The 14128-nt window shown below is 34.9% G+C and overlaps 1 protein-coding gene across 1 annotated transcript in view; it reads right to left on the bottom strand.

The window, feature by feature from the left end:
- LOC131984376 (collagen alpha-1(XIV) chain-like) overlaps window positions 1-14128 on the bottom strand; it is a 121419-nt gene that overhangs the window by 62798 nt on the left and 44493 nt on the right. Inside the window, exons 13-16 of the mRNA XM_059349221.1 lie at window positions 12447-12605; window positions 6825-6902; window positions 5044-5130; window positions 3763-3816 (exon numbers count right to left, since the gene is read on the bottom strand). Of these exons, the coding sequence (XP_059205204.1) occupies window positions 3763-3816; window positions 5044-5130; window positions 6825-6902; window positions 12447-12605 (378 nt within the window). The remainder of the gene's footprint in view (window positions 1-3762; window positions 3817-5043; window positions 5131-6824; window positions 6903-12446; window positions 12606-14128) is intronic.

Below are 14128 nucleotides of genomic sequence, written 5' to 3'. Positions count from 1 at the left end.
ACAAATCTACGGAGAAGAAGAACTGGACAGAGAGCAGGAAAGATTGTCAGAGCAGAGGAGCAGATCTGGTGGTGATCAACAACAAAGACGAACATGTGAGTCTGTCTCTGATCTGCAGGTTATCAATATTTAATATAAAATAACCCAAAATACTTATTTCAATTTCATCTGTCTTTCTACATGCACACACAATTTAAAAAATCTCCAAAAAATTACTATTTTTAAGGGTTATTTTCTTTTTCTTTTTTCTACATTAAGTGCAGATGCCATAAACAAATACTTTTATTATTATGATTATTAACCATAAAATGGATGATGTAAATTAATTTAATAGGACATTATAGATATATTTTGTACGGTATTATTCAATTGCTTCATGGTCTTGTTAAATGTTAAATTAAATAATTAAAAAATAAAATACACATCATTTTGCTAAATGTGAAATTAAGGCAACTTTTTTTTTCTTAAAATAAAACTTTACATTTAATGTTTACATTTTTTTTTAATTGTTAAAAAAAAAAATGGTAAAAAAGTCTGGCCGCAAAAGTTGCCAAACACTCATTTTAAAGTGAGAAAAAGAACTCTTTACTGACACACACACACACACACATACACTAAATATTTTATACACATATGTTTTATACTATATGTAATCTGTGTTTTTAAATAAATTATCCGGTAAATTACTTACGGTTGTTTACTGTTATTTGACGACCTTTCAGAGCAGGTCAAAATTAAATATGAAAATATGAAATATGTGAATAAAGAGAAATAAATATTCGCTCTTTTACAAAATTTACAGAAATTTGTCCGCCATCTGAATGGCAATAGATCCGCCTGGATCGGTCTGCAGTCAATGAGAGAAGAGCAAACAGAGCAGAGACAATGGGAGTGGGTGGACGGATCAACAGACAGTTTTATGTGAGTGATTTAAAAAAAAAACAGCTATGATATATTATGGTCACGCCCCAAATCACCAACTTAGCGACTTTTCAGACCCCCTAAGCAACTAGCGACAAATCCAGCAAATTTTGCCGGTGTTATTGGAGACTCGTTCTTACTCTTCTTAATGAGCCGTCGGCCCCCGCGGCACATTCCTCCTGCAGCAGTCTCTCCCAGCTGCAGAGCCGGAGGGGATGTTGACCCCTTAGCGTCCAGTCTGCAAATTGCTAACAGGCTAACAGTTAGATCTGTAGCAGTACAGTGTGTATGTGCTAACAGGCTAACAGTTAGCTCTGTAGCAGTACAGTGTGTATGTGCTAACAGACTAACAGTTAGCTGTGTAGCAGTACAGTGTGTATGTGCTAACAGACTAACAGTTAGCTCTGTAGCAGTACAGTGTGTATGTGCTAACAGTTAGCTCTGTAGCAGTACAGAGTGTATGTGCTAACAGGCTAACAGTTAGCTCTGTAGCAGTACAGTGTGTATGTGCTGCTGCTGCAGCAGGTGTTCACTTAGCGATCTCTGTTTGTTTACAACAAGCACCGGACACTCTGTGCACAGTTAGCTATACCGGTTAATTCACCATCACGATGTGCATAATCAACCATGCTGCTTTGTTTATGCTTTTGTTTATTTTTCCCCAAAGGGAAAAAATGTTGGCGAAAGTATTTTTTAAATCAATCTCATTTTAATCTTGAAACTTCCCTCCTGTGGTGTACAAACCAGTAAATATGAAGCTCCTCAATTACATTTAAGATGACTTCTGGGGAGAATAAATGCACCTACAATCATATACAAATATTCTCTTGATTAAATATTGTGATTAAAATATTGTGCTTCTCCTTCAGAGCCTGGGGAAGGGGAGTGATCATAAACCCTGTAAACGAGTCCTCAGTGTTTATTGGTCCTGGAGGAACATGGAACCATACCAACGATGGATCCAAACACTGGATCTGTGAGCGACAGATCTTTTGAGATGCCATGAACTGTGATGTAATGGGTCTGAATCTTGCAATAAATAAATAAAAAATAAAAAAAATAAAAAAATAATAATAATAATAATCCCCCCTGTCTTTACCAAGGCTTTAACTGATGTCCCTTGCTTAAAAAACTAAATAAAAAATAAACTGTACTGGATTACTCAGAAGTAAAGAAAATAAAAGCACAAAAAAGCCAAAATTATCACGTCTTCAAAAAGTCATTTCAGAGCCTTAATAGTGTACAGGGAAAAAAACATTTTAAAAAGCTGTTTTTGTATTTTTTTTCTGCAAATTTTTTCTGCCATTAAAAAAAAAAAAAAAATTACTTTTATTAAAAATATTAACCACAGAATGAACGCTGAAATATGTATCTTTATATAATTAATGGGACATCAATCATTTGCTGAATGGTCTTGAATGTTAAATTACAGTTAATTACATGTAAAAATACGAAAATTCAAAAATACACATCATATTGCTGGATGTAAAAAATAATGCAACTTTATGTTTTCTTACAATATTTCAAAAATTCAAATTTAATGGAAAAAAATGTGAAAAGAAATTCTTACCATATTTAATGTATATTTTCCATGTTGTTAAAGAGTCAAAAGTCAGCTTTTGTGTCTTTTTGTTCCATTTTCAGAAATTATGTTTCTATTTGGTTCATTTGTTTTATGAAAAATTGTGTTTTCTGTATATTTTTTCTGTTGTGCTTCATGTGAAATATGTTTTATATTTGCCAGAGCTCTTTTTGTGTGTTTATTCAGGTTTTATGAAATGTTGTTGTGTTTTCTGTATTCTCATTCTCTTACAGTTTGAGGTGTGTTGTGTTCTCTCTCTGTTTTTACTCTCACAAACATCATTTAATAAAGAAATTATGGCAGAAATGTTAGATTAAGCACAAAATCCATTATGGTCTTTGTTTTGCTTTTTTGTGTGTGTGTGTGTGTGTGTGTGTGTGTGTGTGTGTGTGTGTGTGTTTGTACGAGTCAGTAGTGTGATGTGATCATGCTGATGGCATTCAGGGAAACTTACCTGAGTTAAAGAAGGTTAAAAAAACAAAACAAATAAAAGTCCTCTGCCATTGAAACCATGTTTTACACACCTAGTGACGCATGATCAACATCAGAACCAATTTTATCTAAATATCTATCTATAATACATCTATAAAAGCAAGAAGCATCTGTGTGTGTGTGTGTGTGTGTGTGTGTGTGTGTGTGGGCATATCTCTCTGACCGTTAATCAGACTGACCTCAGATTTCGATTTTGAAGATTTTTGAATTAATTTTTCAAAATATCATTATTTACGTAGGACGTGCATTGCATTGTTTCCGATCCGACGCCTTTTAGTGTAGCTCCGCCCCCTTGTGTGATAGGCCTACACCTGGTCAGTAACACAAGTCACTCTGGGTTTCCACCCTGACTCATCTCATCTGTATATAATGCTGCGTTCAATTGCACTCGGAACTCTGAAAGATCCGAGTTGGAAATTCCGACTTCCGAGGTAAATGTGTTTCAAGCCTGGAGTTACATTTATCTACTTATTATTTACTTATATTATTATTCCTATGTTATTGTTAGTGGTGACAGATTTATATTTATTTTATCTTTGACTTTATAACGTCACTTATTGGTCGTCTGTTGGTTTTTTTGACACGTTAACTTTATATATATAAAAAGAAGAAGAAGAGAAGCCACGAGTCCGGGGTGTGAAACATTGTTCTGGCAGCTACAGAGAGACTTTTCTTCCTGTCTTTTGTCTCACTGCTGCTTTTTATCAGAACCAGTTGAAACAGTCACGACTCGGTATCGGTTAAAGAACAAACAGGGCGAGACTCACCACGGGGCCTGGCTCTCCACGGTCTCCTCGGGCTCCTCGGATCCCCGGGCCGCCCTGTTACACACAAACACCAGGGGTTCATTAGAAAGACACAAATGACATATTTTAAACAAAGCTGAGTTTTAATCTGCCAGTAAAAAAAAAAAGTGTCAAAGGTCTGGAGCTGGAACTGCAGAGGAGGAAAAAACACACACAAGCTTCAATAGGCAAAACAATCAATTATATAATTATATATAAAAACATAAAACTCAACTTTCAACATCAGGAGGCGGAAAGTAAAATATATTTAAAAAAAAGTTATTTCTGTATTATTTAACACGCCTTTATAGTATACTTAAAATAATAATAATAATAATAATAATATTTGTACTTGTTTTTTCATTATTATAATAATACTTTACTGTATGATTATAATAATAATTATTGTTGTAATTATTTTTATTATTATTGTTATTATTGCCATTATTATTATTGTTATTGTGATTATTATTATTATTAATAATAATAATAATAATAATAATAATAATAATAATGTTAATACAGTTTCATTATTATTAATAATAACAATAATAATAATAATACAAATAATTAATTAAGAATAAATACAAATCGCTGTTGTTGTAATTATTGTTATTTTTATTATTGTTGTTATTATTGTTATTATTATTATCATTATAATTATTATTACTGTTATAATTATTATTGTTGTTGTTGTTGTTATTATTATTATTATTATTATTAATAATAATAATTCGTAATAATACAAATTATGAATAATAATAATACAAATAATTAAACATTAAAAAAATAAAATTATATATATATATATGTATATAACATTTTTAGACTGGTCTGTTAAAAAAGAAGAAGATATTTTTCCAGAAATTCATTGAATTATTTTACAGGGTTTTTCTTTTCTTTTTTTTCTGCAATGTCAAAGTGAAGAGAAAACTGGACTGAATGAACTTAAAGGGACAGTTGTTGTTTTTAAGTTGGTTCCATGAGACGAATATCTAGAGAAGAGGATCAGGGTCGGGGAGGAAGAAATATTGAGAGGAGGATTTGTTTTTTCATAATGTCAAAGTGATGAAAATAAAGCTGGTAAAGTTGAAAAGAAATTCACAGATTCAGTAAACCATCAGCAGAACGTTGTTTTATATCCAACAGTTACTGCGGCTTCAACCTGATTTACAACATTTATTGATGTAATTTTGACAGAGTTTGACTGCTCAGGTGAAATGCATCATCCTGTGGTGTGTGTGATTTATGAGTATGTCTCACTGGTGGTCCAGCAGAGCCGGGGGGGCCTTTGCTGTCCTGGGTGCAGGTGCAGGCTTTGGGCATGGCCGGGCAGTCCACCTCCTTCCTCTGGAGGACCACAGCACCATGGACATGACACAAAGACAAAGAAAAACAAATCAATAAAAGACATGGTGGTGACATGACATGAGGTAAAATAAGTGTGAATAATGTGACTGTGTTTATGTCTCAGATTCATATCTGCAGGACTTCCTCATTTCACAAGACAGGAAATAATATCACAGTGGTTTTTATGGTTTGAGTTAAACTTTCCAGCCACTGATGAAGACTTAATGTTGTTGAGAAGTGATGTGATGGTGACAAATGATGCGTTTACTACTAGCATGCAGAGAAAAACTAAATGATTCTTGTCATGTGTAAACTTTGACTCATATTTGGGTCATTTTCACTCCAAATATAACTATGCTATGTATATATAGCTTGTAAAAAGAATATAAAGATGATAAAAATGCTTTAACCCTCTGGAGCAGGCCCACGTGAGGTTACCCAGAAATTAGAAATCAATACAACCGCAGTGCTTTTATTTTGAAGGCGATTTACGTATATCTGAGTTACCCGAGTTACCATGGTAACCGTGTCAAAAACACGTATTGCTTTTAGCATAACGTTAATAAAGTACTGGTTTACTGAATAACATACATGTTCTATATTGTTTTTGTGGTTTGAATGTATGTTTAGTAGCATTTATTAATTTATTTAAAATCGTTTCTCCATGAAAATAAAAATCAGACATTCTTTGGTCACCTTGTGAATCCACCGTAAGAGCTAACGAACATTAGCATTAGCACTTGAGCTAACAAGCACTTTTACTATAGTTAAGAGAACAAATATAGCCTCTAATATATATGACAGAAGAAAAGAAACTCTAACAAACCTTGTTTCCTGTCAGCCGCCACTATAGAAGCCTTTTGATACTTTATATCAACTTTATATGAGTTATGACGCACTCGTTATGATTTACCGTTCGTTTTTCATTTAACCGTTACACCTGTTATTTCCTGTCTCTACCTTTCAAAATAAAAGCACCCGTTTCACACTGGACGGCACCTTTTCAAAATAAAAGCATCACAACGTTGTAAAACACCTTGAAAAATTACATGAAACATGAAAAACAAGCTAAATAATACAAAAACACCTACAGGAACCTTGCTAAAGGTCATTTACAGTAATAATAACAATAATTGTGTGTCTTTTTTAGTAATTTTGTGTCTTTTTTTGGTCATTTTGTTTCTTTCAGTTATTTAGTTTTTTTTCTGTCATTTTGTGCCTTTTTTGGTCATTTTGTGTATTTTTGTCATTTTGTGTCTTTTTAAAGAAATTTAGTGTTTTTTCAGTCATTTTGTGTCTTTTTTTTTTGTCATTTTGTGTCTTTTTTTGTAATTATGTGACTTTTTTGGTCATTTTGTGTCTTTTTTTGATCATTTTGATACTGCCTCCAGCGGTCCCCAGGTAATTTGAGTTTGAGACCCCTGATTTAAACCAAGCATGGTTGTGTTCTGAAAAATCAGTTTTGATGTATTTTTGTGGCGTTCTAAATGTTGACCCAGAAAGTCAAAGTGACAAGATAAGGATCAGGTCATATCGGTGAGGCTGAGCTGAAAATAATGATCCCAGCATGGCACTGTGAACATGATTATAGGTGGTAAATAAAGAGGCAGAGTGAAGCCCTGCTGCAGTGTTGAGTGTGATCTGTTGAACTGTCATGTGATCAAATCAGATAAAGTTTCGAGCTGTGACCTCACCAGACCAGGAAGTTCGCAGCACTTGTCTCTGCCGGCCCACGACGTGCTGCACACGATGTCAAAGTTCTGGAGCTGGAACTGCACAGGAGGAAAACACAAACACATAAACAAGCTTCAATACACAAAACATTCATTTATATATTTATAAAAACAGACAACTCAACTTTCAACATCAGGAGGTGGATGACTGAGAGCATTATTTCTTCCAGAAATAGACTATTATTTAACACGCCTTTATAGTATACTTAAACAAAATAATTAAAAATAAATAAATAAATGAAATTTAATTAAAAAAAATAAAAAAAATAAAAAATAAATGTAAAAAATCTAAATAAAAATTGTATTATTGTTTTTTTTAATTATTATAACAATTATATATATATATATAATTATTATAATAATTTAAAAAACAATAGTAAAATTATATATATATATATATATATATATATATATATATATATATATTACAGGATTTGTCTTGTTTTTTATTAATTAAGATTAATTCTAAAAACTATTTTCCAGAAATGTACTGTACTATTCAACAGGCCTTTAATGGTATACTTAAAAGTATATATCGCAATAAAAATGAATAAAAAATAAAACTATATATATATTATTTTATATTTGGATTTTTTTAATTATTATTAGAGGATTTGTCTTGTTTTATAGTACAAATTCCAATTTTATTTTATTTTTGTTTAAAAACAGCTATTTTCCAGAAATGTACTGTTTTACATTACAGGGGTTTTCATGTTTTTTTTTCAACATTAAGTTCAAATGCCATAAAAAGATATATACATATATATATATATATATATATATATATATATATATATTTATTTTTTTATTTATTTAAAACAGTATTATTAAATTGCTTAATGATCTTGAATGTTAAATTACAGTGAATTATCTGTAAAGACACAAAAACAAACTTAACATATTGCTGAATGTAAAATTAAGACAATTTTCTATTGTCTTACAGAAAAACTTTAAATTTAATGTAAACAATTTTTAGAAAAGAAAATCATAAAAAATAAAAAACGGTAAAAAGTTATTGAGCTATTCTACGGATAGATGTTTTTCTAAATAAACATGTTAACTGTATATCATCCATATTTTTAAAGGAATGATCTGTATAATAACTTACAGCTGTTGACTCTTATTCAATGGTAACAACAACTGTGTCCTCATGTGAATCTGTTCCTTCCTTTCTATCTAGTTATCGCTCTAAATGCATTTAAAGACTTTTTCAGCAGGAGGGAAATGAACGCGGCAAATCAAACACGTGATGGGAATCAACACAGGATCATAAATCAGAACGTGACACAGACCTGAAGGTGTATTTATGATCCACAGGCAGATTATTTCAGGTTTATTTCTCTCCTCTGTGTTGTCAGTTTGTCTCATTAAGCGTGATGAAGTCTGAGGTGATTCACAACACAGCAGGAGATGATGAGACTCATCCTGCATTATAGAAATATTTAAAGATCTGCACGTTTGTTGCTGCTGTTTTTCTGGTTCAAGAAGCTTGAACTTTTTGGTAATTTTGTTTATTTCTTAAGTAAATTCGTTTTTTTCTGTCATTTTGCGTCTTTTTTGGTCATGTTGTTTATTTTTTAAGAAGCTTGTTTGTACTTTGAGGTTGTAAGTGTAGAATCAATAAACAGGAAGCATCAGCAGCTGGGTTAACGGCCTCTCAGAGCACCGTTCCTGCCTCCGATCAGCAGTTTGTTTGCTCCATAAAACAAATAAAGAAACACAGACAGAAGAGTCACAACTGTGACCGGAGGGAGAATGAGACGAGAGGACATTATTTGACACATAAGGGCTGTTTCCACTACCGCCCAATACCCAGAATGAGGCGGTCTCACTCACTGAAATCCCTCTAATCTGAATACGAGCCGTCCTGAGGGTCTTTTGTCTGGACTTTTTCCGTCCCTGTAGAAGAGCAGGGTCTTTTTTCTCCCCTGATAAAATCCTGGTTGCTGATTGGATAGAACGCTAAGCAGGATGTGACGTAGCACTGGACGCCACAACAACATGCGACATTTGTAAAAGCCGGTGAAGCAGTTTTGCCAACTAAGTGACTTTGTTGCTATTTTTAGCCACTTTTCAGACCCCCTTAGAGACTATTTTTCAAAAAAGCGACTGGAGTCAAATCCAGCGACTTTTTCTGGTGTTTTTGGAGACTTTTGGAGACTCGTTCTTACTCTTCTTAACGTTAAGAAGAGTAAGAACGAGTCGAAGCGGCACAGTCCTCCTGCAGCAGTCTCTCCCAGCTGCAGAGCCGGAGGGGATGTTAACCCCTTTAGCGTCCAGTCTGCAAATTGCTAACAGGCTAACAGTTAGCTCTGTAGCAGTACATTGTGTATGTGCTAACAGGCTAACAGTTAGCTCTGTAGCAGTACAGTGTGTATGTGCTAACAGGCTAACAGTTAGCTCTGTAGCAGTACAGTGTGTATGTGCTAACAGGCTAACAGTTAGCTCTGTAGCAGTACAGTGTGTATGTGCTAACAGGCTAACAGTTAGCTCTGTAGCAGTACAGTGTGTATGTGCTAACAGGCTAACAGTTAGATCTGTAGCAGTACAGTGTGTATGTGCTAACAGGCTAACAATTAGCCCTGCAGCAGTGCAGTGTGTATGTGCTAACAGGCTAACAGTTAGCTCTGTAGCAGTACAGTGTGTATGTGCTAACAGGCTAACAGTTAGCTCTGTAGCAGTACAGTGTGTATGTGCTAACAGGCTAACAGTTAGCTCTGTAGCAGTACAGTGTGTATGTGCTAACAGGCTAACAGTTAGCTCTGTAGCAGTACAGTGTGTATGTGCTAACAGGCTAACAGTTAGCTCTGTAGCAGTACAGTGTGTATGTGCTAACAGGCTACAGTTAGCTCTGTAGCAGTACAGTGTGTATGTGCTAACAGGCTAACAGTTAGCTCTGTAGCAGTACAGTGTGTATGTGCTAACAGGCTAACAGTTAGCTCTGTAGCAGTACAGTGTGTATGTGCTAACAGGCTAACAGTTAGCTATGTAGCAGTACAGTGTGTATGTGCTAACAGGCTAACAGTTAGCTATGTAGCAGTACAGTGTGTATGTGCTAACAGGCTAACAGTTAGCTCTGTAGCAGTACAGTGTGTATGTGCTAACAGGCTAACAGTTAGCTCTGTAGCAGTACAGTGTGTATGTGCTGCTGCTGCAGGAGGTGTTCACTTAGTGATCTCTGTTTGTTTACAACAAGCACCAGACACAGTTAGCGATGCCGGTTAATTAGCGGAGACGCTGTGCATAATTAGCCATGCTGGTTTGTTTATGATCAGCAGCGGAGGTATGAGACATTAGAGAGGGCGTGGCCTGAGACATTAGAGTGGGCGTGGCCTGAGACATTCCCGGTGGACACTTTCTGAAGGAAACTCGGCTATGAGTGTATATAATTCCAGGCTTTGGTGTCGAGGTTTTTCTCTTCACAGGGAGATGAAACCAATCAGACTCATGCTCTGCTGCTCTCTGCTGCTGCAGATTGATTTGTTTGCGTTCATAAAGCTGCTGGAGGAAACGGCTCGGCTTTGATGAAAAAATAAAATTAAAAGAAGGATGAAACTGCTGCAACAGCACAAGATAAAACCAGTTATAAATCAGGCGGTTCCTGAGGTTGCGGAGGATTCGTCCCTCGGCCTTTTCTCAGAACATCAGCGTGATGGAGCCAATCAGACGAGGCCGTTTTATCTGCTATCGGAGCGGAGATCTCCAGCGTTGGCACGTTGAGCTGATGAAATCTCTCCCAGCTAAGTCATGCTGCTGCTGCTGCTGGTCGCTCTGCTTCCTCCCACGCAGCCACTGTGGCTCTTCATTTCACTTCACTCAGTACAAGAAGCTTTAAAAATGAACATTAACCCTCTGGGCTCGCTGTCATTTACTCCCCTTTCAGAGCCTTCAGGCTGAAAAGGTCCACTTAAAAAAAAAGGTGATAAAAACTTTACAGATTAATATTTTTCTACTTTTTTCTGCGTAAACCTCTTAACCAACTGCTGCCCTGCTCAAAGATTTTGAGGATTTTCAACCTTTAAATGCCAGTTTGATTGCACGATGTCACTGATGTTTTTTATGAAAAAAAACACAAAATTGTAGTTATTTTCCACAAAATAAATTATTTTTGACTGGGGCATTGGTTTTAACACAGCCTGGAAAAGATTCAAAGATTAGCAACAAAATTGATTTTAATGCATTTTTAGTTTTTGTTTAGTGTCAAATTTAAAATGTACTCCCCTTCCAGACCCTTTGGGCTGAAAATGTCCACATTTTTAAAAAAAGGTGATAAAAACTTAACAGATTAATATTTTTTTCGACTTTTTTCTGCATAAACCTCTTAAACAACTTCCAACCGTCTCAAAACTACCAAATGTTGAAACATTTTTGGCATTTTAACCCTTTCAATGCCAGTTCGATTGCACAATGTCACTGATGTTTTTTATGAAAAAACAAACAAACACAAAAATGTAGTTATTTTCAAAAAATAAATTATTTTTGGCTGGAGCATTGTTTCTTATCACAGTCATGGATATGTCAAAGATTAAGAACAAAATCAATTCTGATGCATTTTTTTTTTGTCAGATAGTAATCAAACTGATATTTAAAGGGTCAAAATTCTCAAAATGATTACATTTTTGGTCATTTTGAGCAGTGCGGAAGTTTTTTAAGAGGTTTATGTGGGAAAAAGTAGAAAAAAAATATTTATCTGTAACTGATAAGGCATGGATAAGACAAAGGAAATAAAGGCAAAATTTACTGTGACCTCTATTAATCTCCCACCCAACAAATACCCCATTACAAAAAACTACAACTAATGAAAACTAAACTAAAACTAAAGCATTTCATAAAATAAATACTAAACAAAAAGTCACAACAAACTTAAAACTAAAACTAATGAAAAATCCAAAACTATTATAACATTGTGTGTGTGTGTGTATGTGTGTGTGTGTGTGTGTGTGTGTGCGTTTGTGTGTGTGCGTGTGTGTTTGTGTGTGTGTGTGTGTGCGTGTGTGTTTGTGTGTGTGTGTGTGTGTGTGTGTGTGTGTGTGTGCGTGTGTGTGCGCGTGTGTGTGGTCCTCACAAAGATACAAGTACAAGAATGTGTGTGTGTGTGCGTGTGTGTGCGTGGTCCTCACAAAGATAAAAGTACAAGAATATGTGTGTGTGTGTTTGTGTGTGTGTGTGTTTGTGTGTGTGTGTGTGTTAGTGTGTGTACGCGTGTGCATGTGCGTGTGTGTGGTCCTCATAAAGATAAAAGTACAAGAATATGTGTGTGTGTGTTTGTGTGTGTGTGTGTGCGTGTGTGTGTGCGTGGTCCTCACAAAGATAAAAGTACAAGAATATGTGTGTGTGTGTTTGTGTGTGTGTGTGTGTGTGTGTCTCTCTGTGTGTCTCTCTGTGTGTCTCTCTGTGCGTGTGTGTCTCCCTCTCTGTGTGTGTGTGTGTGTGTGTGTGTGTGTGTGTGTGTGTGCGTGTGCGTGTGTGTCTCTCTGTGTGTGTGCGTGTGTGTGTGTCTCTGTGTGTATGTGTGTGTGTGTGTGTGTGTGTGTGTGTGTGTCTCTGTGTGTGTGTGTGTGTGTGTGTGTGTGTGGTCCTCACAGGAGCAGAGTTGTCCTTGTTCCCTCTGGAGCGGACCATGCGTCCCAGGACCTCCAGCCCGTCGATGGTGATGTTTCCGGCTGCGTTGATGTTTTTCTCCTCCACCGTCTTACAGTCGATCACCACTTTGGCGCTCGTCTTGCTGATCGCAATGTGAAGCTGCAGAAAGAGAAATCATCCAACGTTTGGTTTGTTTTTACTGCTGAACTCCAGGAACAATGGATCCATCAGAAACAACCTGCTGCAGGGGAAAGATTCTTTACATTTCTACTATACTGCCCTACAAAGTCTAACTGCAGTAACTACATTTTTGATTGAAATTGAGTTATAACTAAAAATGAACCCCTTGATGTCTGTTTTATCTTGGGACAAAGGTTTAGATTTCAATTTTGCTTTATTTCAGAGAAATAATGATATAAAAATTGTAGTAACTACAAAATCCAGAAAAAAAGTGAGATAAAATTATGTTACGTCTAAAATACACCAATCTTTGAATAGAGTTGGTAAACACTTTTAAATACACTAAAAACCAAATCAATTTGAACATGTTAATTTACTGAAATTGAAATATATAAACTGAAAGAAGACAACAACATTGTAGTTACTGCACTCTGGCTTTGCATTACTATTAGAACCTTTTACAGCAATGCAAAACCAGAGTGCAGTAACTACATTTTTGGGGTCAAAGGTCAAATATTTGTCATGGTTTTTAGCATAAAAATTACATCATCAATACATGTAGAAATAGGACTCATATCACTTACCTACCAATAACATATTTGGCTGGCCTGTTAAAAAACATTTTTTTTAAACTTTAAAGCAGTTTTTCTCAGTTTTACCCTTTGCGTAGTTACTGCTATTAGGCTTTGTAGGACAGAATACTTCTAATAATAATAGGAGCCTCAGAGGTTTCAGGCTGTGACTACAGCGCCCTCTACCTGTCTGATGCTGTAAAGGAACAGCAGACACATAACCACAGAAATCATCAGCAATCTGATATGAATGAGGCCGATTTAGCCAAAAGAAGAAAATCCATTAAAAGACACAAACAAACATGGAAAATATTTAAGAACAAATATATGAAAACTCTTCATGTTATTAGTTTGTTACATAATGTTAAGTGGGTATTAAAATGCACTACATTTATTCTGTAAATGGCAGAAAGTAAAGTAGGTTTTAATCTGGTGTAAACATGAATTCTGCTTTTTAAAGATCGCTAAATAGACGATGAAAGGGATACATTAAGAAGTCATTTTAAACAATAAAGTAAACAGGCAAATACTGAAATGATGCACGAAATGCAAATTATATTTTTAGCTGCAGCCAGATTACAGAAATAAGAAAAAAAAACATTTTTTTTTTGCATATGAAACAAACTTTGTGTTTACAGAAATCTACACAAATGTTTCAACCGATTGCAATTCTGTTGAATTCTAGAAATACTGAACAATACTTAAACAATATTAAATATCTCCGATGGTCTGAATAAGTTACTTTTTTAGAAATTAAGTTGCAAAAAGGGATCCACAATGGAAATAAGCCTCAGGGCTTTATTGTGTCATCCCTGACTATTTTTTATCTATTTATATTAATTAATTAATTAATTAATTAATTAATTAATTAATTAATGTATATTACGTATGACACAGGTTGCTGTTTCATATTGTTGCATTATATTTGTT

This window comes from Centropristis striata, chromosome 14 (assembly GCF_030273125.1).
Source record: "Centropristis striata isolate RG_2023a ecotype Rhode Island chromosome 14, C.striata_1.0, whole genome shotgun sequence".
Taxonomy (NCBI): Eukaryota; Metazoa; Chordata; class Actinopteri; order Perciformes; family Serranidae; genus Centropristis; species Centropristis striata.
The sequence above is the reverse complement of the archived record's forward strand: the minus strand, read 5'-3'. Positions and strand labels throughout refer to the sequence as shown.